The 25,196-nt window shown below is 33.2% G+C and overlaps 3 protein-coding genes across 3 annotated transcripts; 2 read left to right on the top strand and 1 right to left on the bottom strand.

Moving 5' to 3' along the window:
• Positions 1-547: 547 nt before the first annotated feature.
• Positions 548-2,411, bottom strand: LOC128167879 (uncharacterized). The gene is made up of 4 exons (XM_052833825.1): positions 2,360-2,411; positions 1,513-2,162; positions 1,306-1,386; positions 548-901 (listed from the first exon to the last, which is right to left on the bottom strand). The coding sequence occupies exons 1-4, from the start codon at positions 2,409-2,411 to the stop codon at positions 548-550; spliced, it is 1,137 nt and encodes a 378-aa protein (XP_052689785.1).
• An 8,474-nt stretch (positions 2,412-10,885) lies between these two features.
• LOC128167224 (uncharacterized) lies at positions 10,886-18,609 on the top strand. The gene is made up of 6 exons (XM_052832803.1): positions 10,886-11,204; positions 11,330-11,366; positions 14,764-14,895; positions 15,072-15,155; positions 15,563-15,704; positions 17,836-18,609. The coding sequence occupies exons 1-6, from the start codon at positions 10,938-10,940 to the stop codon at positions 17,918-17,920; spliced, it is 747 nt and encodes a 248-aa protein (XP_052688763.1). The 5' UTR covers positions 10,886-10,937; the 3' UTR covers positions 17,921-18,609.
• A 2,021-nt stretch (positions 18,610-20,630) lies between these two features.
• Positions 20,631-25,140, top strand: LOC128165715 (pancreatic triacylglycerol lipase-like). The gene is made up of 11 exons (XM_052830506.1): positions 20,631-20,789; positions 21,027-21,292; positions 21,378-21,524; positions 21,662-21,770; positions 21,874-21,993; positions 22,087-22,206; positions 22,301-22,416; positions 22,506-22,644; positions 22,754-22,877; positions 23,012-23,212; positions 25,017-25,140. Exons 1-11 carry the CDS (start codon positions 20,684-20,686, stop codon positions 25,081-25,083), a joined length of 1,515 nt encoding a protein of 504 aa, XP_052686466.1. The 5' UTR covers positions 20,631-20,683; the 3' UTR covers positions 25,084-25,140.
• Positions 25,141-25,196: the final 56 nt, after the last annotated feature.

Here is a 25,196-nt window from a genome sequence, read left to right as displayed (position 1 = left end):
AAACATGTTAAAGTTCAGTTTATATGCATTTCTTCCTCAAATATTTAATAAAATGGTGATTTTGTAAATAATCAATAATAATTCTTTATCATTATTAATTAAATTCTGCTATTTCAATAAAAAGGAAGCAAATAATTACCCTAAAACAGAGTGGTCGGTTTTATTTTCTGTTACTAAAATTTTCAAAATTTGTAAAATACACATTGGCCACACTTGAGTACCTCTACGAAATTTTGCAGGCAGAAGCATTTATGCAATATCTCTCAGTTTTAAAAGTTTCAAAGAGGTACTCAAGTGTGGCCACATTCAAATTTGGGAAATACTGCAGTAAAATCTACAATTTTCAGCTATTTTTAACGATCATAGTATGTTTGATGATGCGCATGTGCTAAACGGTGGGGCCGAAGTGAAAAAAATTCATATGCGTAGAAGCAGAATATTGTGCCCTACATTATAAGTAATTACAATTTGTATTGTTTCAAACTTGAGTTTTGTGAAAATTCTAAGGCATATTTTGATGCTTCGTGGCTCTAGCTCTTTGACATCACTATAACGACCATAACTTTGACCATGTTTCATTGGATGAGAAGTTCCTTAGAAAATTGTAAACCTGATTGACGTGCAAGTACATGTAGAGCTCAAATGAAAGATGCTGAAACCCGTCATCGTCGGGACTTGAATACAGAGGGAAATCTACAATATCTATTCCTTTGAGGACGGAAAAGTTTTCAATGCCACACAAAAGTCCTTTAACGCTTTTCCTCAACTGTTGGACATCACCACAGATGTTATCATAGCGGACGGTCTCGTTCTGACACCTTTTTTTGATCGCCAAATCCAGAAGAGCGTAACTTTTGAGGAGGGATGTGTGTAATTCCACAGTTAGGTTTTCTGCAGTAGTCTGGAATAAGATAAAAAGTTTGAATAAAGTGATGTCAATTGTTTCATTCACAGTTGAGTTTTTGACTTACTCTAGTTTCATCACATAGTTATATTAAATGTAAACTAGCTGTAAAAATGTTTCCAACAATTAGCGACTGATATCATTTGCAAAAGCATTCATGCAATCATAAACTTGTAATTAGCTGGCATTACATGTAAAGGAACAGAAATTTTCGAGTCGGTTTATTTTCAATGTTATTTTTAAAGACGACCCCTTTGTATTCCTTGAAAAAAGGGCTATGCTAATTTTGGAAAAGTTTAGAAATAGAACGAAATAATAAACCAATGCTACGCCAGTGTAACAATTATTATTAACAAACTATTTTTTTCTAAAAATTGAAACACAAAATGTTCTTTACTTACCTCATTTTCTAGCATGTTTTCTGAGGCATAACATGTAAAGTCTTCCTGTTTGAGTTTTTCAATTAAGTTGTCATTCCTTATCTGTTGAAATAAAATTGTTTGGTACATAATTACTGTATGTGACCGTGTGATTGCACGTCATCATTTACAAAACTTTTATAAGCAATTGTTTTACTCTATTAAAAAGCAATTACATAAATTACTAACGATTTCGGAGATTTTGGAGAGCAATTGGCTGGTGAAATGGACAGACTTTGCGAGAAATTCCTGGATCCTTTGAAGTATGTGTCTCACGTAGTCTTGGTCGTGTTCGGATGGTTTGTTATCGGGGCAGGGTTTTTTGAGCAATCCATAAATCTTGTTTCCGGTGATTACTCCTGATCCCGCGGTGTAGATACGCAGAGGGCAGTAATTCGGATTACTTTCTGAATTATTTTGATTTTGAGACAGCCCAGGAGTTTCGGTGAAGTCGCTGCTCCTCCTTGTGGACGAATCTGACGTCATAGTAACAGCCGAATCTTGCATCATTTCGGCACCTCTAGTCGATTCGAATGCTGTGGACCTCTTGACCCGGACATCGCTGGTAGATAGCAATTTGATGATCTTTGGAGCATTTTTCTTGACTACTTCATGTTGTCCTCTGAAGTTCCGCGATATCGTGTGTTCCGTAACTGGTGACGGCCTGCTACCATCGGCTCGGTTAGCGTTGTCGTCGCCATTGTTGATCGCTGGTACAATTACGTCATCTATAAAGCTTTCGTGGGCTATCACATCCTCGGGTATTTGGGACATTTCAACGGTCAGGTTTTCATTTGAGGTTGGAAATAATGCGAGTTTAAACCCCCAGCTGACAGAGTCTGTAAAGATAAGATTGATTTTATACTAGTATTATATAAACTGAACGCGTTACGAAATTATCTCATTTCCATTCTCAAATATTTCTAGCAGATTACTTTATTATTTCTAGCAGATTACTTTATTTTTCTTCACTGCAGCAAATGAAAGGGTTGCACTAACATAACAGTTTAACGTTAAATCTACAGGTGATACATACCATTCAAAAGACATAGAATTGTGAAAAATAATAAAACTGGTTGCATGTTCATTTCTTCAGTGTTGAGTCTTATTAAAACTAAGTTCAAATATATCATGCTTTCGCTGATGTCGAATTTATATATGCAGAAAGAAAGAAAGAATTTTAGAAAGAAAAGTTTCAAATGTTAAATCAAAGTAACTAATGAATGAATTCTTAAGACGGCATTCAGAGTTGTAATAGAAAAAAGCGACCAATCAGATCCCTATCCTTTAGTTTCGATTTTATCGAAAAATCTTAGACAATTTAATTACTTTCACTTTTAATGCTACGGAAACGATGTGTCAGCATCTGATGCTTCGTTCTATATTTAGATTTTTTTTAATATACAATTTCTTGATCTGATTATTTGTGTGTAAGTAGTAAAAATATATCATAGCTTCAACTGTGTATAATATTCACAGATTCTGAAGATTTTCCTTGAGAAAAAAAATCATTTAACGAATAGTTTAATAATGCTTTAGGTCAAATATTATTTTTCTTTCAAACTGGTATTGTTATTAAATTCTGTTGAGTGGAGTGTTTAGAATACCAGTACCAGTATATGCCTACCAAACTGCACAATTATTTCAAATGTGTGTTTAATTTCATTTTATATATATTAATATGTTTAAATGATATCATTAATGCATATTCTTTCTTTCTTTTTTTCTTCCACTAATCGGCTCATGAAAAATCATTTGGACAACCTGTAAATATGTTTTATCTAAATGGTTAGTCATTCAACTTTAATTCTTATTCACTTTTTTTTAATCCGAGAAGTCCAACTAAATATAAACTGACCAACCATATTCTTAGCCGGAGTCATTTAATGAATGCTTCCGGCTTCGAGTATTATAGGTCAGTGTGGACTAAGAGTGATCTTAATCGAATTTTTTAAAATGATTTGGCTCAAAGGTCTTTGATTAATTTCAAATAATAATATTTTCATATAGAGCTGTGAATGCACTCTTTGTAGGTTTGTTTTACTTTAAGTACTTTTTAAAAATATATACATGTATTTGAAAAGTAAAAATCGGACATAGATTTTATATATGTATTAATTTCTAAATCAAAACTATGACGGACTTGCTCTAAGTTCTACCTAAAAAAAGTTTTGTTTATTTTGTTTTTGTTTTTTGTATTTTTTGTATATTTCATCAGCATTCCTGAAAACAATCATAAGTTCTCAAAGCATTTCTGGCCACTGCGTTATATAATCGGCCAAGGTTTGCCGAATTCACATTCGGCAAAACTCGACTGATTCAATCGCGTACAAGTATATCGAAAAAAAAGAAGAGTTACGAATGGGCCGTGCTGTTTGGAATGCATAGCTAATCATTAAAAGCTGCTTGTATGACACTCAAGAATGCAAAGTGCTCGTTTCCGGTTGTCAGATACAACGCCGTCTATTTTCATTTTATATATATATATTTGTTTTTTCGCGGAAAAAAACCCTCAAGTAAGTTCTACTGATTTGGATTTTTGAAATCCATATCTAAGTGAATCTGTAAAATACGTTAATCCTAATCTGGTTCAACTGATATCTCATTACCAGTATTTTTTAACTTTATTTATCTGACAGCTCACCTCAAAATAGTGAAGTTGTACATAATGCAAAAACAAAAGAAAACAAACATTAAATTAACAAACGAAGAACACAATACTTTAATACATAAACATAAAACCACCCAACCAGTGAAACTTATTAATGAAACGTTCATATGATCTGATTGACTTGGTTGGGGAGACCGGAGGTGGGGGGGGGGGGGGGGGGTAAGTCACACGTACTTACCTATAGCAAATTCTTTCTATTTTTAGCATTCTACGGTCTACTGAATTACATATAGCTACGTACGTGTGTAATAATAAATCGAATGAGATGCAGCGTTTGTGCAGAATATATCGAATCTTATAATTTTCGATTATTCAATCAATTATGATATTTAATCATTGTCAATTAAAATCTATGGAAATTCTTTTTGTTTAAGTTCTTAGTTTTACAGCAGAAGAAATCAAACAGAAAAATTTAAAACGAAAATAGAAACTACTAATCGTTTTCTTTCCGGTAGAGATTGCTGGAAATTTCCAAATTGCACGATCTAAATTGATCAAGGAAAAATGGCCAGTAATTATGGTGATCGAGACAAAATATCTTTACTTCAATCAATCATCACGTTTCTCCATCTCTTTCGGAGAGATGTGATACGTATTGCCTTTGCCGAAAAGAAGCCTAAAATCGCATGAGAAATCCCTGTAGATGTGTCAGGAAAAGCCCTAGTTTGTATATATATATATATATATATATATATATATATATATATATATATATATATATATATACATGTAAATGGAAAAGTATACATCGGCTCTAAGCCATCTATATTGTTTTTCTTGTATTGAAAAATACTTGAACATTTTAATTTATTTATAAGCGTGAAACTAAAACATTACTTTTCATTCAATTTAGGGTGAGGTACTTAAACCAGCACTGTCTTTGGAAATTCAACAAAAACCACTGGTATTCCAATAGTTTATTAACTCGCATTCCATGAATTTCATTTGATATTTTAAAACATTTGAATACATTTGAGACAAGCAAAATAATAATCCATTTCTTCTAAAAATCAACTTCTTTACTTATTTATGAATTCATCAATTGTTTTCATTTTATTTTGCTTGTTGCTTTAATAAGAAGAAAGCTGCAATTTGAAGATTAGTTTAAAGGGGCATGGTCACGATTTTGGTCAAAAATTAGTTTTCGATTTAAATGTTTACAGTGCTTCAGTAAGGCATTTTTATTAGGCAACCAAAATTAGGGTGTTATTCGTTGAATTAATTATAAGCAAGTTACAGTTCTTACGATTCTCTGCTTTGTTTTTGTTTACATTTTAAACGTCGAAGTAAAAATTCCAGTTTTAGACTTAAAATGAATTTGTTTAACATTAAGAACTGTTTTTTTATGCTTAAAATGAATAAGAAGATAGACAGATCAGTTTGAAAAAAAAAATCATTTACTGGTATATTGAACCTATGTAAACATAAACAAGGTACGGGCCTTGTTTACAAGACAAAGAATTGTAACCCCTTAATCTCGCTTATAACTCTACGACTGACTCTCAAATTTCATTTGATAATTAGAAATGCATTCCTAAAGCATTGTAAATAATAAAAACAGAAAAAAGGATTTTATCAAATCGTGAACATGCCCCTTTAAGAAATGAATCCAAAATGCCTTTTCAAAATAAATAAAAACACTGCGGCGTTTTTTTCTTCAAGATTTGGCTCGGTTTGTTTTGAGCGAAAGCATATTAGGCTTCATTTTCAAAATAAATGAATTTTTTTTAACTAGTTATAAGGAGTTGGTATCTTGTAATAACGAGTAAGTATCTCGTAATTTATAACGAGTTAATTATCTCAACTCAGTTTAGCAATACCCCCCCCCCCCCCCCGTAAAAAAATTCAGTTGTGAATACTTTTAAGGAAGGAGTCTTCTCTTTATCAAACACACTTCTTATAATAAGAAATTCATAAAATTTTGACACAGTCAAACAGATCATATAACCAAATGATTCTATCAGTTAAATCAAATTTGACCTCCTTGTTTTCGCATAAGTTCGCATAGTTCTTTGCACTTATGTAGACATCTGAATTAGATATGAAGATTTTATTCTTCAATAAAATGATAGAATATCAGAATGTCTATCAGCTTGTACTACTCAAAGTAGTAAAAGTACAATATATTTAGATATGAAGATTCTATTCTTCAATGAAATGATAGAATATCAGAATGTCTATCAGCTTGTACTACTAAACTGGAATAAATATTTTTACCTATAATTGATATTGCTTAGCCCGCATTTCCTCTACTTTTCTAAAATTTTGAAGATATTTTGATATTTTTTTATGCTTCCAATATTAAAATATTTCTGATTTTTACGTAATTTTTGTAAGAGAATAGTCGACAAAAAAAAAACTACATATAATTTAGTGCATTGTTTACAGGGTAGACTGCATTTGTATATTACGAAAGCATGCTTGTCAATAACAATAACTGGGTGGTTTCCGTACAAAACGAGTTGTTTGACTAAACTTGTCCAAATCAATATTTTAATCATACAAGATAATTGAGTGTAAAATATTAGATATTTATAAACAAAATTTGATGTCATCTTTTTCAACCTTTCCGAAGAGTATGTTATATCAACATGCACCCTGTAGATAATTTTTGTCTGCAATCTTATCTCAGGAAACTACGGCGGCGGAGAAGGGCCACATGAAAAAATAAAAACGTCTTATTTGTTCGGACGAATAAGGTATTTGTTCGGACGAATTAGCTATTTGTTCGGACAAATAAATAAGATATTTGGTCTGAATAAGTTAATTATTATGTGTGTGTGTGTGTGTGTGTGTGTGTGTGTGAGAGAGAGAGAGAGAGAGAGAGAGAGAGAGAGAGAGAGAGAGAGAGAGAGAGAGAGAGAGAATAGTCATGAATACGCACATGTGAAATGTCTAAATCAGTTTACGACATCATACGCAGATCCAGGAATATTTCCTGATGTGGGGGGGGGGGGGGCGGTTAAAGATAATTTTGTTTGCCCACCACCCCCACCTCATCCCCCACTCTCATTGAATTCTTGAGATGCATCCCCTGGAGATGCACATTCTAGGCATCGCAGGTTTCTCTAAAGTAACAAACAAAAACAAAATCGCGCCATGCCATAACAAATAATATTACCCCAGTTATTGACAGATTTTGAGACTTTAGCTTATATTCTGGCAGCAAAATATGTCAGATATTATTAAATGCAGGGCCATCGAAAGATTTTTCATATTGAGACAGCGAAATTGATCGATAAGTGATAAATTATATTGTCGCCTATTTGATGACACTATATAAGAAACCAAGCAAAGTTGTACTTAACCTTTATTTCTTACCTTTGACGACATAATATGTGCATCAGTATAACGCAACTCACATTTATATTAAAGACGTTTATGTGCATCAACCGTACCCCTTAGAAAATTCAAATTTCTTAAATAACATAGTAAAGTTTGAATTCAACTTATCAATCTCTGATGAACTTCAAAGACTTTCTAAAATCCTAAGATGGATTTCCGTGAATCGCGTGCTTACATATTATATGTATTTTCATAGATCATAAGATATGTTTCTAACTTACAACTTGTAATTGATCATCAAAGCTGAAGAAAGTTATTTAGCTTTTTACGCAGAACATCACTGCAGAATCATAAATCTGACTGGATTGTAACCTTTTGTTGACAGCACACCCTGATAAAAAAGTTTCTCCCATGGGAGAAAAAACTGGGGCTTTAATGTCGAACTTATGTAATTAATACACTGTTGATTGTCAAAATAAGCCAGAAAGATATATATATATACCCCACTTTTGACAATAAAGTTAACACTAACACGCTCCATTGAACCAAAATAGCCATTATAACCGCCGCTCCAATGAATACAGATCGCCGTTATTAGTTTCAGTTCAGTCTTATTTTTTTTAAATTCATTTTTATGCAAAATTATTTGGGGCGGCGACCTCTCTGCCGCCCCTGTTCCAACATCCATGAAATATCAGTGACTAGTACATGTATAACATTTAGGTGCTATCATTTGAAGGAAAAACGACATTTAAGGAAAGGCACAGGGTGTCTTGATCACAGACCCTCTCCTCCTTCATCATCTACATTACTGCCAGATCAGATAGTCTTGTAAATTACTCATCTAATAATCTGTTTTTATATACAAATATAATTTATTCGTCCGAACACATAGCTAAGTCGTCCGAACAAATAGCTTATTCGTCCCAACAAATCCTAATTCGTCCGAACAAATAACTTATTCTTCCGAATAAATCCTAATTCGTCGAAACAAATTGTAATTCCTCCGAACAAATAACTTATTTGTCCGAACAAATCCTAATTCGTCCGAACTAATCCTAATTCGTCCGAACAAATCCTAATTCGTCCGAACAAATAACCTATTCGTCCGAACAAATAACCATTTCGTCCGAACAAATCCTAATTCGTCCGAACAAATAAGATTGTTTATTTTTCATTCTGGCCATTCCACGCCGCCGTAGGAAACTAATTAATCATGATATAATTAAATTAAAAAAGTATTTTTCGAACTTCATCACACTCTTTACATATTGAAAAGGGTCGACAAAACAAGGTGCTAAGAAATCAGAGATTTTGTAATAAAAAAAGATCTAGAAAATGAGTTCCACTTTTTAACCATGTGTCCTTTTTCACGCTGAGATATATAAAGAATTTTTATTCCCCCCCCCCCCCCCCCCCGAAAAAGTGTTTTTAGGTTAGTTAAACTTCTAAGTGTTAACAATAAAAATGAACTCAAAATTCCAAGTTATTTTATCTTGAATCGTTTTTATGTATTTTAAAGATTTTTCCAATCGCGTGCTAGCCAGTGATATGAATTTATAGACAAGTAAATAAAGCCATAAAAAATGTAAAATGATATGAAAAAAAACCCATAGAAACTTAACTTTTGCAATTACATTGCAACAGAAAGTTTTTAAGAGAAAATAAGAAAATGAAAAAATTAGTCAGAATTTCCTCTGTTTCAATTTTAATCTACCTTTGTCGGAATATATCTTCCTCAAATAAACAAATCATGGATATCAGTATCGTTTTTTGTTAATAAAGTTGTTATTTTGTGTTTTTAAAACAACTTTGGACTTCAGATATTGAACTTTGTAAAAATATTTTTTGAAATCTCAAACCTTGAGTAAACGTAATCCTTACAGCCTCTTCGCAAGCATTATATTTTTGTACAATTTGCAATAAAATTACATTTCATGTTATAAAGAAAAGATTATTTATGGGTTTATGGCGTGTTTCACATATTGAAGGATCTTAATTTTGGGCAATATATCACCAACATCTTTTATATTAGCTGCGTTTCTGTACTCTGTAGCTCCCGGTCTGAAAAAAAAATCGGATGGACGACCTGGGAGCTACAACTGCAAATTACGGCGCACGAAAAATTGCGCTAGTTTTGGTTCGATTACCGTAATCGTTTTGATTCCCAAAAAAATTCTCGGACATTTTACCACTTTACTGGCCTCGCAGTCTGATATTTTTTTAAACACCACCACCAGCCCAGATAGGTAAAGTTAGTTATACCAGTAACTGGCCACTAAAAGAAGCTTATCTGTTTAACATATTTGTAATGAAATATACGTATAGGCTAGTAGCTAACGAGACAGATTAAGTGAAATATCTGAACAACCGTATTATTATAATATCATGTGAGTGACATGGGAGAATGTTAGAAATAATAAAAAAAAGTATATATCGATCCTCAATTTATGTTTACAGCTACTTGAGTAAAATGTATGAAATTGCTGAAAAATAGAGATATAATTTGTAAATAGAGGCCATAGTAGCTGATAAGATAACGAGAGTTATCTGAGTAATTGTACTGAATACCATGTAGGTGACCTGCAAAAACAATTATATTGACAACACTAGTAGACATCTTTATACTATATTAAATGAATTAATGTAATAGTTAAAAAATTAACTAGTTACAAGTAACTAGTAGACGTGTATTTACTAGTAGCCAACTTATATTTCATCTCGTAGCCAGTTACTAGTGGCTAGTTTTTCTAACTTCTAGTAGCCAGTTACTGTAGTAGCTCACTTTCTTACTTCTACTAACCAGTTACTCGTACCCAACTTTTCTTACTGCTAGTAACCAGTTACTAGTTCTAGTAGCCAGTTACTAGAAGCTAACTTTACCTATCTCAACAGCCTCCACACCCCCCCCCCCCCCATAAATATTGAAATGGTACAGTTTGTTTACATGTAAAAATCTCGACTCTCGATCTGGACATGAATTTAACAGACTTCAATTTCTGAGGTCAGTAGCATGTTTAAGAGAACGTTGTAGGCAATTAAAGTAACGATATCAGTAGTAAACTGAATAAATAATTTACGGTACCCTTTTTCACAGAATGTGTTTGGAAATAAGGTTACCGTAATTAGTCCAAAACTAGCGCATTTTTTGTGCTACGTAAATTGCAGTTTTTTGTTACCATAGATGACACTCTAGTTCCCAGGTAGTCCACCCGAACTTTTATGTCTGACAACATGTATATCTCACTTTTATAGATGTATAATATCTCGTAAATATTGTCTTGAATCACGACGATATTGCTATTTTCCATTCCAAAAGACATCATATTATCCTACATCACTGACTAAATCTATATGCACGTACTTTTTGATATGAATTATATAAAAAAGTGTTAAAAAAATAAACACAAAAAAAAAATTAAATAAAATGAAATAAATAATTCGTCACGAACTGTGAAATGACGGATATTTGATCCCTCTCTTACAGGTATAAATTGAATAATGAACCGCGAGAGCGAATTTCAAAACGCAAAAGCTGACAGCAATATTATCGATTTATGTGGGCTCATTTTCTTTTGCAAGCGATCTTTCTACATATATATACATATGTAGAACGTAAGTGAACGGCAGTCAGAGTTGAGTAGCCTCCGATAGGAATATGAACGAAGTGAACCCACAGAATCAAGATGCCAGGATTTCTCCGGAAGGAACCTCACTGCCCGGTGACGAGCGACATTTGCTGGCGTCTTCAAACATTAAAATGATCAGAAAGTACGTACCCGTCTTGACCAAATCCAAAGCGTCATGCGCCTCGAGAAGATTGCGATTCGTGTATCTTATATGTGGGTGCCTGTTGTTTGCAATATCTCTGGTATTGATGGTGGCCGGTACCATTAGAGTCAACCAATGCAACAGGGATGAAGAGGTGAGAGAGAGAGAGAGAGAGAGAGAGAGAGAGAGAGAGAGAGAGAATGTGTGTGTGTCTTTCCTCCAAAAATTACTTGAGTATTTATCATGTCACTGTTGAAATTTTACATTGATTGATTTCAGGTGGCTTGGAGTGAGCGCTTTATCGAGGAAAATGTCGGTAAGTAATTTCCGCTTCTACTGGCAACATAAGCTAGGTTTTCCTCCATTTCCGGTTAATTAACGCCGGAAGAAAAATTAGGGAATCTTTGCGTATCGGGTCGCAGTGATAAAACACTCGATGCATACAAAGTTATTGATTTAAAAAATGCTTGAGAATAAAATTTCAAATAATTTGTTTACATTATATTCTTCTTGCATTTTTCGATTTTGTTGGATGTTCTCTTATAATCAAAATAAAGCATATTATATATGGTGGTCTGGGACATCTGTCTGTGGATTAAAGTACATTAAAAATAAAATACTTTCACCAGTTTAGAATTTTCAAACTTTACATCAAAGAATACGTTTTAAAAATTTAAAAGTCCCAGCGGGATTCGAACCGTTAGTTGGCAATTTTGGGAAAGAAAAAAAATTATTAGATTATACTAGATTTTAGTGTTTATTTCGGTAAAAAATACGTCATAACATGGAGGTGTCCCTTACCACCTTAAGTTTTGGGAATATTATTTATTACTTACTATATGCAATCGCACTGATTAACATTAAATGTTCTGTGGTTTCATCATTATTCGTTGGGCATACATTTTCGAGGTTTTCGTTGGTCAGCAGATCCCACATATTTAAATGTTCATCGAAGTAAACAGCATGTCAAGAGTATACTTGGTAAATAGAATAGATTATCTACGAATTTACGTTTTCACGAATATGCACAATTTACAAAATTCACCCAAAATTGAAACTTTCGAATATTAATTAACTACACTATATGTAAATTCTAAAGATACAGAAATAGCACAAATGCCGGTAACGGTTACGAGACACATCCAGCCTCTCTCAAGAACGTTGGATGGTCGTTGCCATTATTAGGCTTTATTTACCTCCTTTTTAAGGAGATCTCTGTATATAGGGAAAATGTTCAAATTTTAAAACAAAAGTTATATGATGGGATTTTTTTTGGCTAAATAAATGTTTATGGCCCGAAAGATCATATATTTTTATAGAGTAGGGAAGATCTGATGATTAATTTGTTGGTCATCCAGCCTCCGTAATTTAGGACTGATGTCGATACGGTAATGAATGTACATGTTTACATGTGGTCATATTTCCAGTTTTAGAATTCAAGATTTTAAACGAAATGGTCAGCTAATTTTAGGACGCATAAACAATACAGATACATGTATTATTTTTTTCTAAACATTTATTTATAATGATACATGTGTATATGTAACAAAATAATGTGCACATGAATTTGAAGTATCGAATATATAATAATAAATGTAATAGTAATAAAAGTAGTAATGGCACCTATTATATCAGTCGATTTAGTATATATGTAAATAAATAGAAAGTTACAAAATTATTATTCATACATCATCTGGCAAAATCGTATTTTTTTTAAATAAATGATAATAGTATTATTATTAATTGATCAAGATATTCTGAATAAAGAGAAGTGTACATAGGTACAGTTGTTTTATTTGTATACAGTAAATATTTGTATACAGTATATTTGTGTACTGTAAATATTGGACAGACAATATGGTTTTTCTGAGATAGATCGTTTTAATGTGTATTATGATTTTAAAAAAAATCAACACAGTTACATAGATTCTACTAAGCTTTAGTTTTGAAAAATTTGAATCGATCAGGTTTAATATATCGTGGTCCGCAAATGTCGTGAGCCTCAATCTACATGTATTTGTTCCAAAATCAAGTGCAATGTGCAGTGATATCTTCTAAAGTTGATTATGGTGGGTTTTTTTTGTATTTTTGTGTGTGTGTGTGTGTGTGTGGTTTTTTGGGCTTTTTTAGAAAGGGGGGGGGATAAAAAATACGAGTTTCAGTACATTTATTAGTTTTTCCCGTTTTTTTTTTATCTTAACAACACAGATTCAATATTTTTACATATTACTTAGATTATAAAAATGCGTTAAACACTCATGCTTTTCATTGATTAAAATTGCAATATCAAGATTAAATATTTTCACACTCGATATCATGATGTAAGAATGACCTTTATTGACTTAGTAAGTCTGTACTTATTTCTTTGTCTGTAGTATCATTAAAACAAAACTTTTGTAGATTCAACTTTTCATACTAAATAAATAAATAAATAATAAATGGAACGTTAAAAGGAAAGTTTTGATTTCAGTACCTGTAAATTATTGCTACATGTTAAAGGGACTTGGACGCGATTTTAGATCAAAATTTTCTTTTTCTTTTTCTTTTTTTTTAATGTATAAAATGGTTTACTTGCTCATTTTGAATGATTGACCAAAATTTGAATGTTGGAAGTCAAGTTATAAGAGAGATACATTGATACATAAGAAATCATTGTTATGTAAACAAAGCTCAAGTCTTATATTTGTTTACAAATAATGTAAAGTATGGAATTACCATTTCTTTGACCAAATGACATGACTTGCGGGAACAATGTAAACTGATTCAACGTGTTCATAGATAATACAATAAACAGAAAAAAGTAACATTTAATTGAGACTTATTCCAGTAAAAATAAATGTAAACCATAACAAAGCTCAAGCTTTGTATACAAAACAAATACTTTCAAACTCTGTATATTGCTTATAACTCAATATTTGACTATCAATTTTTGACAAGCATTAGAAATACCCATATTAACCATTCTAAAAATTAAAATTAGAAAAACAAAATTCAAATTTTGAGCTCAAATCGTGTCCAAATCCCTTTAGATTGATATTGTAACATTTTTTGTCCTGGCTTATCGGTGATGATATATCAAATCAATTTTCCTCGAACTATACGAGTTTATTATGATTGGTATAGTAATTGATTAAAATTGCAATATCAAGATTAAATATTTTCACACTCGATACCATGATGTAAGAATGACCTTTATTGACTTAGTAAGTCTGTACTTATTTCTTTGTCTGTAGTATCATTAAAACAAAACTTTTGTAGATTCAACTTTTCATACTAAATAAATAAATAATAAATGGGCTAATGTATTAGACGGGCTTTCTGTGCCGTTTTTCTATACCCGGTTCCTATTGAGAGAGAGGTACTCGGTGTCTCAATCTTCTTCAGATTTACTACACCAAGCACCTCGCCTCATTTCCCTGGGTTTCTTGCCACTAGTCTTTACCTGACCCTACCTCTCTTTCTATCTTGACCTCTGTACTCCATTGTTCTCTGACGAGTCTCCCAGATTCTTCAGGACAGTTGTTTATATACCCCTGGAGTAGTCCAGTCCACTCCAGATCGAGGTAGTCGGGTCATTCCATTTCCCCACCAAAATCTAATTCATTACAACGTTTATTTTAATAAGGCATAATAAATACAATATTATTAATCGTTTTGCTGGCAACATTTATTGGAAATCTGTGAATGTTCACTGTTTTACTGTCAACCGACAGATCAATTTATTGCCACAAACAACTTCGCTCTTGAAAAACCAACAAAACAGAGTTCTGACCGCGTGACAACAGCTGCCGATGGGTACTCTAGGTTAGCAGTGGATGGAAACAGCGAAACGTGTTCACAGACAGGTAACTTCCGGTAGATATCAACAATAAAAAACCCCCAGAAAATCAGCATTTAACTGAATAGCTTTGTTCCCTAACCCTTCTTTAGAATTTTCAAATTTACAAAATGTCTTTAACAGCAAAACATTTCACTGCGCACAAACACTTAAATTTTGTATAATAAATTAAATCTAATTTAGATGAGGAAATATCGCCAAGCTGGTGGGTTGATCTACAGGCTATCCGACCAATCGAGGCTGTGATAATCAAAGGCCCTAATGCAGGTATCGGCAATATGCTGCAAATTTAAGGGATCAGATGGCCGTGGCCATTTTTAGACGACAATAGAAACCTCCTAGAGATGAAGAGCTCTGTTTAACGATATAGAACAATGTTCAAAATTTTAAGTAATGATATTTTGAATTTTTCCTAACTAAATAAAATGATAACTTATAGTCAAATACATCATATTAAAAATCTTATGAGAGGTCTACTGAATAATTTTTCGACCATCCAGACTTCTTATTTACTTTTTAAACGAGTCTCCGATCTAAAGCAATAATGGGAATGTTTCAGAAAACCATTAAATGCTTTGGAAAGAGAATCACCTAGGTTTAGTAAAAAGGGGTGTGGAAAGGGGTCGATTTGTTTAAACTTTGTACATGAATTAAAACAATGTCTTGACTTACAGGTCTTCAAAATATAAGTATATCGATTCAGAAGACAGAACCAAGTTTCGCCGATGTCAATTCCAAGAGTGGGGCACTTTGTTATCGACAGAGTGAGATCTCGAAATCAATCATTACTAGCTGTGGCCAAAACACAGACGGAAGGTGGGGACATTGTTACGTCATAATTGGTAGTAAAACTAGTCAGAAACGGGGGTTATTACCAACGGGAAGTTGGAATTTAATTGGAATGAAGTTGGGAATGCAAAATTAACTGGTCCATTAAGCCAATCAATGCAAGCTCTGTTCAGATCTTGACACTACTTTTGTCGAGAATCAGTTTCACCGTCTGCAGGAAAAGGTTCTCTTCTGATGACAGATTGTCAAAAATATTTCACAATTCTTTATACTTTTTTTTATTTTGAATAGAAACTTGTAGATTTAAAACACTGATCAATTGAAATGAAATGTTCCAGTACATAATCATAAAAAAATGGAATGCTTGTGAGCGGAAAAGTGTCCCTCCTGAAACGTTTTCCATTCTCATGTTTAAAAAATCGTTTCTATTCAGTCACTCGGATCATTTTCTTTATGAATATAGGCTCTACGATTACCAATAATCAATCAGCAAAATTGTGCAAATTATGCATATCGATTTTTATTGAAAACATATTACCAATATTTATGGAAATGGCTTTGAATTTATAATAACATTTGACAAAAAAATTCAATGGGATTTGAATGCTACATATATAATCCTTGAGGGATATATTTAGCAGAAACACTCTAAAAAATCGGTTAAAATTGCTCGTATGTTTCGAATCAAGTCACTTTATTACAATATTAAATATAATCTAAAAAGTATTTTAAGGTTCTCCGATCCTCAGCCTCAAAGTATCATTTTCATCCTAAAAATGTTAAACTTTTTTATCCTTTAAACTTTTAAAAATGAAATTAAAAAAAAAGAAAGTCTTTCAATTGATAGTATCCATGAATTTTACGAAGTTATTGCAATTTTTCCCACAATGAATATTATGAAATAAATATTGTATTCAATTTGGGATCAAATTTGAAAAAAGGTTGTACCGGTGCAACGGTCGCTTGAACCCCTTGACCTCTAGGTATTAGGTCTCCGTGGAGCCGCTCGTTGAATGACTTAGCGTATATTTACATGTACACTTCAAGATTAATTAAATTTGTCTAGATTTATGCGGATAAAAAAATTCCGGATGATTAAGAGTTATCGAACATTGCTAAGGATCAGAGATTGTTAAGATCTTTGATTTTCCAAAGAGAAATTACCGAAGGACTGATTTTGAGGAGTTCAAATATGGTCGGGATGATAAAAACCAATAAACAGCTGATAAAGCTCGAAGGCATTATTAATGCCATTGTAGGTTTGATCACGCCCGACCATATTTGAGCAAAGAATGATTTTTTATTATGATATTTATATAATTTTCAGCAATTATACGATGAAATATTAAAATATAGTCATTGAAGAAATGTACAGGGCTATACATTTATTTTATTAAATCGATTCGTAGTGTTATTACAGACAACGACTTAATTATTACATTGTAAAAAAAAAAAAAACTCCCATAAGTACTTCCAGTTCTTTGATGTTTAAATGATATTAGTGGTCAAAGAAAATTTGGGGGACGGGGAGAAAAAAATCCTCATCGAGTATATTCATTTATTACTTTCTAAAGCTTATTCTTTTTAAATTTTAATAATTGTTTATTTTTTAAAATTTTAATCATTATTGTTTGTTTCGTAAATTTCGATACTAGTATCGGGTTTACAAAAAAAAAAAACAAACAAACCCCCCCCCCCCCCCAAAAAAAAAACCAGCTCCATGAATTTACGCAGTGACTTTGAATCTAATCTTTTCATATACGCGAAAAATTTTAAATCGATGTTTTTTTTTAATCTTTATTGGCTTTTTTTCTTCTATTTTTCAAAAGAAGAATATCCAAAGAACGTAGAAAGATGTGTCCGTAAGACAATTATACATGAACGTGTATAAGATAGGTTAAAAGGTTACACTAGTACCACTTCTATATTTATCTATAGATTATCATTACATGTGTCAGAATAGACTAAAGTTAGTTTATATTCGGGCAAACCTAGTGCTTATGGGGGTTAATAAAAGGTATACAGTGTATAAATAACAGTTTAAAGGTGGGGGGGGGGGGGGTTGGCTTGAGGTTGAGTTTAAAAAATGGCCAGGCTAAGACAAAGTCGTCCTTATTCTATATTAAGTTTTTAATATTTTTTTTTTGCTTTGTTGTAGATACGTGGTGATTCGAAAGGAAACAAATGAAAACAATGCTCAGGCATTGGTGCTGTGTGAAGTCCTTGTAACACAGAGGGTCTAGCTTGGGGGTTTTTTTTGCTTTATATTTGCTTTTGTTGTCTTTCGTGAAAACAACCAAAGAGAAAATAACAACCAAATCAAACGAATCAATAGCGAAAAAAAATTACTGCTGAATTGGAAGATACAAATCGACCGATTCAAATAATGAAACATCAGGCGAAAAAACTTTTTTTCCCCATTTATTGGATTGCAACCACATCAGAATGTGTTGTCTTATGGTGTCATATGCATGTTACTCGATCAATTTAAAAGAAAAAGCGCCCCAAAATGATAGACAAAAGTCTGGGATGAGATAAGACGTGTTCACTAGGCGTCAAAGCAGTTTAATTATAGTAACACAGCCTGCCTAAAGGTTACTACGTATAAGATGCGATTGAAACGCAATAGAATAAAGATGTCACCAAAAAACCAACGTTACATTCAGTTCTTGGTATCAGCACGATTTTAGTGCAACTTTGAGTGCAATATGATACTAGTTTTCGCAATGTTTTACTACATTGATTAGTTATGGCACGTGTTTGATATAACTTACGATTCATACACCAATCTTCTTGATGATGAATATTAATATTAGCCTAATATAATGTTAGTTAAACCTGTTTTCTGTGTTTTGTTCTTTGTGTTATCTATTAACTTTGTCTTTCATTAAAAATTGAACTGTTTGTTTCAATTAAGATTCTTTTCAATGTAGTTCTGACGAATTGTTCTTTTTTCACATAATTTGGAATGTCGTGCAGTGCTTTCAAACACACTTCATATCAAAATTGAAATTAAACCAATGCTTGTAAACGGTTTTCAAACGTTGTCAACAAAACATAACTTATGTACAGACTTAATTAAATCAATTTTACATTGTGATTCTTGTAAACGGTTTTAACAACGGTACATAACTTAGGTACAGACTTAATAAATTCAATTTTACAATGTGATTCTTGTAAACGGTTTTAACAACGGTACATAACTTAAGTACAGACTTAATAAATTCAATCAGACATTGTAATTCTTGTAAACTGTGTTAAAATGTTGCAAAAGTTACATTACTTAAGTACTAGTACTGAGTGACTGTTAATAAATTCAACCAGACACTGTGATTCTTGTAAACGGTTTTGAAATGTTGTCAACGGTACACAATTTAAGTACATGTTCATTTGATGAATTCAATCAGACAATGTGATTCATGTAAACGGCTTTGAAACATTAGTAACGGTACATAACATACTTGATAAATTCAATTTTACAATGCGATCTTGTAAACGGTAATAAAATGTTGTCAACGGTACATAACTTAAATACAGACTTAATAAATTCAATCAGACAATGTAATTCTTGTAAACTGTGTTAAGGATGACGTTTACTCAGAACGAAAAAAAATTCCACTGATGATAATGAAAAACCAACTATTGTGTGTTATAGACCTTTTATTGTAGTGATAATTTTCATTTTTAAAAAAGTAGGTCAATGACCTACTTTTTGAGTCAATGGCCATTGTATATTTTTGGAAAATTAAAGGAAAATCCCTGAAAATTTTACACTATGATTGAGATTTTCTTAATTATGAAAACAATACAAATTGCTCAACACTTTTGAAAATGAAATACAATTTATGAATGACAATGACATTAAATACATACAAAGCATTAAGTTTTCGTTCACAATTTTAATAAATATTCCAGTCCGAATTTCCTCTATCACTTTTCAAATTCCTACCCATTTTTGATCCAATTTTACAAAAAATTGAATGATGATAATACAAAAACATTTATAGTATTAAACTACTTATATTGATCTCATTCTGTTGGCATATAATTTATATGAGGTCAATGATCAAAATTTTGAGATATGGTGTCTTTTCTTGTTTTTAAGCATATTTCAATATTTTTTAAATTCGGACCATACAGTTATTATAATGAATAAGTGAGGTAAAACTAACAGAAAATATGCAAAATTATATAGACTAAAATATAAAATCTTAACTTTCAATATTAGAGTACTTCCAAAAACATTTTAGCAGAAAACAAAATCTGCAAAATTTAGTCCGAATTTCCTCTGTTTGGCTAAAAGTCTATTTTTGTTTTGGCATAATTCCATAATATAGTAGAAATATCGAATGTTATGTCAATAATAATTCATTTCACAGATACTTTTTGTGTTTAGAACAAATTTTACTCATGACATTGAACTTTATAACAATCCGAATTTGAGAACTCAAACCCTGAGTAAACAACACCCTTAAAATGTTATTAACAGTACATAACTTTACTTCAGACTTGATCAATTCAATTTTACAATGTGATTCTTGTAAGCGGTGTTAAAATGTTGTCAACGGTACATAACTTAAGTACTTGTACAGAGTAATTATTCATAAATTCAATCAGACAATGTAATTCTTGTAAACGGTTTTGAAATGTTGTCAACGGTACATAATTTAAGTAATGTTTATTTGATAAATCCAAGCAGACTATGTTTTTTTGTAAACGGTTGAAATGTTGTCAACGGTACATAACTTAAGTGCAGATTCAATAAATTCAATCAGGCAATGTTTTCTTGTAAACGGGTTTAAAACCTTATCAACGGTACATAAATTAAGTACAGAATTGATAAATTCAATCAGACAATTTGTGGATTCTTAAAAGAAATTGCCATGGAACTATTTCTAACTCAAGAAAAGGAAATAGATTGGAATTTCGTATCATGGAATCCACGAGTAGGTCAGCTGAAGTGATAAGGCCCGGCTTTCTTGTCACCGTCAGGGACGTCTGGCGACATGATGTGGCAGGTGCTTGTTTTGGTTTCAATCTGGACTCTCACAGGGGTAAATGCCCGAACACTGAGTGAGGACCAGGCAGAAACATTACATAATCTTCATAAACGTAAGTACATGTACATATATATAGAATTTTACATGTTTTTAAAAGTCATGTCCTACTTCAACATGTTAAACAGTAAAGATAGCAATACTGTCATTCTGTGAATTTTGAATTTACTTGGTGGGTGTAAATAGCTCGCCCAGGAAATTAAAAAGTTATAGTATGACAATACCTCCAACGTCTTTTTAACGAGTGCAGCATCGTTGAAATCGTTTTCCTGTGATTGAATCTGCTAAACAGGCTCTAGTGTTTGCTATGACGACCTTGGTTGCTACAGCACGGGAAGTCCCTTTTGGAGCATCCATCGGCCCCTGAACATCCTCCCTCAGAGACCAGAGAAGATCAACACGAGGTTCTTCCTGTATACTAGATCGAACACAGGTCATTACACTCAACTCGTCGCCAATGACTACGACAGCATTCGGAATTCCCACTTTGATAGAACGAAAGACACCAAATTCGTATCGCACGGGTTCCTCGAAAATGGTTTCGTCGACTGGATGGCGGTACGTCGCCGTTTTAAATAAAGCATGGTATTTTAGACTGCATTGGAATGTAAATTCCGAGTAAGTTTATCCATTTTTTTGGCAGAAAATGAAGGATGCGTTTCTGAAGGCGGACGACTTGAACGTCATTCTGATTGACTGGGGCGGTGGGTCTTCATTCCCATACACCCAGGCCACAGCTAACACACGTGTTGTTGGAGCTGAAATTGCAAAGCTCATCAAAATCTTACAAGTAAGACAGAAGAAAAATACAACCGTAACTATATAACACAGCCAAACGTATGAATTCCCAATTGAGTATACATGTGGTATTTAATTTTGGGTTGAACTGTAGTTATATGATCATTCGAGAGGTGTTTTATCATTCAGAGAGTTTCCAATGCCGAACCAACAAAGATCCACGTCATTGGACACAGTCTTGGCGCTCACATTGCTGGGTACGCCGGAGAAAAGACGCCCAACCTGGGGAGAATCACGGGTAACCCATCACGGTGATCGGTCTCTTCTGCTTCACGGTTATAGTTAATGTTTATGCGCCATGGAAAACGCCTTTCATTAATTATTTTAACATTACGTTCCAGGTCTTGATCCTGCTGGACCCTACTTTGCAAACACTGACATAGCTGTCCGCTTAGATCCTTCTGACGCAATCTTTGTTGACGCTTTACATACAGACTCCGAGAACTTGGTCCCAAACATCGGTCAGCACATGACAGCAAAATTTGCTCTTCTATGGACAATCTAACTTGGTCTCTGCGTACGCTCAGCTACTATAAATATATTTTTGATTGCAGGATTTGGAATGATGCAAGCTGTGGGTCACGTGGACTTTTATCCGAATGGCGGCAAAGATCAACCCGGATGTAACGCCGACCCAGTAACACAAATATTGATACAGGGAGGAATATATGACGGTTATCTTAACTATTCAAAATCTTTGATCGAAATACTCAAGGGTGGACCTTCAGGTTATATCTTATCTTTACTTGTTATATAACAATGTTTCAGGGACAAAGCAATTTATTGCATGCAACCACTTACGAGCTTATGAGTATTTTACGGAATCGATAAACAGCCAATGTCCATTTGAAGGCTACAGTTGTGATTCTTTCGACCACTTTCAGGTACCGACTATATGACATCAAAAAGCATTTTCGTATTATTTCGATCTTGTTTCCAAGACTTGAATTGCATTCTTGTGACCCATTTTCAGGATGGCACATGTCATTTAGACTGTACTGTACCAGGCGGTTGTGGTAAAATGGGTTACCATGCCGACGAGTTAAAATCTGTAAAAAGCGCTTACGGCAAAAAGTTTTTCATGAAAACAACATCACGAGCCCCATATTGTGGTGAGAAAGCATTTCAATTGTTTCTCGTTTTAAAAGAAAGAAATTGGTAAAGAGAGTGAAGAGAGAGTAGTAATTTCTTCCCCTTCTTTCTGTTGAATCTGGTGTTCAGAATATCACTACGCTCTCCGTGTGACTTTGGGCAATCCATCGGGCTCCCATCAATGGCGCGGTGAACTCAGGGCAAACATACATGGCACGAACGGGCAACTTGGTGAAAGAGTGGTCACCGACGAGTAAGAAAGCTAACAAACTGGTCTTTATTTTTTAAACTACGACCGATTTTTGAATATTTTTTTTAATAAAATGGCGAATTGAACAAACAATGATTGGTTTGCATTGTAAACCTATCACCATTCTTCATTCGTAGCTATGTCTATTTCAACCCCGGCCAGAGCTACTCGTTTCTCATAGCCGTGCCCCACAACATCGGCGAGATTCGCGACGTGTCCCTGCATTGGGTTCATCACGGCATCAGTATCAATCCATTCCAGTGGAACCCATTTCATCTCAGACACCCGGAGTTGTTTTTCCAAAGCGTTGAAGTTGTAGCCGGAGATTCTTTTCAAAAGTAAGATTTGCAGAACAAACACGATCTCGGCTTATTTCATATAGATGATCAATTCATATTTAACCAACCTTAACTTCTTGATCAACAAGACTAAGTGACAAAACCATTTATTGGACAAATTATGATTGAAGATGCAGACAATGAGTACCGAAAAAGAGCAAAAGGTCTTTACATGTATATAATTAACTGGGTCTATCAGAACTGATCAGTAACGCAACACACGATTTTTACTATTTATAGTCTTTATTGACCATTATTATACTTTCATGTTAAATACTGATATCTGATTGGTTTAGACGCAGTTGATAATCCGTTCTATTACCCTCAGCGTTAGCAACACGCTTGGCAACGAGTAACACAACAAATTGTTACATGCGCGAAAATTATGCGTGTACGGTTTACCATAGAATTCAGGCCACTTCTATATAAAATCAGTAAAGTTTACTTGAAAATCAAGACATTCAGTATAATAAAATAAATAGTGCCAAATTAGGAGAGTAAGAGTTAAAATTGACACCCCTCGAAAATCATTGTCAACCTCCGCTTCGCGTCGGTTGACAATGGTTTTCTTGGGGTGTCAATTTCAACTCTTACCCTCCTAAACAGGCACTATTTATACCGACATGGCACACTTCATATCAAGAGAACAGAAACAAATAATCAAATGAATATTCATGAGCTATATAAACCACTACCCTTCATTAACACAATCTTGAGCCCAAAATTCAAGGTTTAAGGGGATGTGGTCAAATTATTTACAATGAATGTACGCAACTTTCGATAGGACGATGCAAAACCAGTTATTTGGTGAAGATTGGGTTTTTTTGTACACAGCTAAATATTTACATTTACTTTCTTTCCCTCTATTAAATTGCATTGGTTGATTTGAGTGATATTTACGCATAACACAGAAGACCCAATCACCAAAACTGGTGCGTAGGAATACATTCAGTAATCCTTCAGTATTTCTCGAAGAACATGACTGACTCTTCTCGCGACTTCAAACCGGATCACGACCTGATATTATACTTACGCTGATTATAATATTTCATTGATGTAAATATATTTTGACGGTTAAATGAATTCAATTGATTAATTTCTTAGGGTACAAAAAGTAAAATCATTAAATCAAAGAAAGAAAAATAAAATTGTGTAATTAGAATTTAAAACGTTGTGCACTATTTTTGTCAGCATAATTCGGCTGTTCCAGTGACTCTTCCGTTAATTTCGCATTACTCGTTGAATAAGTCAGAGCTTTTTAAAAACAAATCATATTTGCGGGAAGGAAATAAATGTTTAAAAACGTAAATATAAGCATTGAATCATTATTTTTTGAAAGATGTGGTCTCATAACTGCAACGGTGTGTGCAAACAAATTATCATAACGCGCTAGCGCGCGTTATTCAATATGTATGCACACACCGTTGCAGTTATGAGACCACATCTTTAAAAAAATAATGATTCAATGCTTAAATGATCAAACTAATATGGACAACAAACTGCGACGCATAAAAATTAACCACAATTGATCAACAGATTGACTAACGACCACACTTTTCATATTTTAAGGACACTGGATGGTCAACAAATTCACCATCAGATCTACCTATAATTTTAGAATGATGTTTTGGCTATAAACTATTATTTAGTTACGAAAAAATCCGTAATTTTAACCTTTAAAATTTGGGTATTTTCTATATTTTTATATGGAGCTCTCCTTCTTAAGGAGAACAATACAGTCTAAAAATGGCGACGACCATCGAGCCCTCTTAATGCTTATTATTTTCTTTTTCATCTTTTGTAGAATTAAATTTTGTGGTACAGGTGGAACAGAAAGCAATTCCCAAAGAACTCTCAGTACCAAATGCTGACGTCACTTGGTGTATGTGTATTATTCAGTAGAAATAAACAAACCAACGTTATTCAAACTTGACTTCGATTATAGGGGAATGTATTGTACACCATCTGCCTACTTTTCCCTCGA

Source organism: Crassostrea angulata, chromosome 10 (assembly GCF_025612915.1).
Source record: "Crassostrea angulata isolate pt1a10 chromosome 10, ASM2561291v2, whole genome shotgun sequence".
NCBI lineage: Eukaryota > Metazoa > Mollusca > Bivalvia > Ostreida > Ostreidae > Magallana > Magallana angulata.
This window is presented reverse-complemented; position numbering and strand designations above follow the sequence as displayed.

What these genes read in the sequence shown, in the direction of transcription:
- LOC128167879 (XM_052833825.1), bottom strand. Translation starts at nt 2,411, where the DNA reads ATGAACATGCAACCAGTTTTATTATTTTTCACAATTCTATGTCTTTTG. An exon ending in AATTCTATGTCTTTTGAATG is followed by an intron (nt 2,163 to 2,359) that starts GTATGTATCACC and finishes TTATCTTTACAG; the next exon opens with ACTCTGTCAGCTGGGGGTTT. An exon ending in AAAACATGCTAGAAAATGAG is followed by an intron (nt 902 to 1,305) that starts GTAAGTAAAGAA and finishes ATCTTATTCCAG; the next exon opens with ACTACTGCAGAAAACCTAAC.
- LOC128165715 (XM_052830506.1), top strand. Translation starts at nt 20,684, where the DNA reads ATGATGTGGCAGGTGCTTGTTTTGGTTTCAATCTGGACTCTCACAGGG. An exon ending in CAACCTGGGGAGAATCACGG is followed by an intron (nt 21,771 to 21,873) that starts GTAACCCATCAC and finishes ATTACGTTCCAG; the next exon opens with GTCTTGATCCTGCTGGACCC. An exon ending in ATCACGAGCCCCATATTGTG is followed by an intron (nt 22,645 to 22,753) that starts GTGAGAAAGCAT and finishes TCTGGTGTTCAG; the next exon opens with AATATCACTACGCTCTCCGT.
- LOC128167224 (XM_052832803.1), top strand. Translation starts at nt 10,938, where the DNA reads ATGAACGAAGTGAACCCACAGAATCAAGATGCCAGGATTTCTCCGGAA. An exon ending in CTTTATCGAGGAAAATGTCG is followed by an intron (nt 11,367 to 14,763) that starts GTAAGTAATTTC and finishes GTCAACCGACAG; the next exon opens with ATCAATTTATTGCCACAAAC. An exon ending in GGCCAAAACACAGACGGAAG is followed by an intron (nt 15,705 to 17,835) that starts GTGGGGACATTG and finishes GCTTTGTTGTAG; the next exon opens with ATACGTGGTGATTCGAAAGG.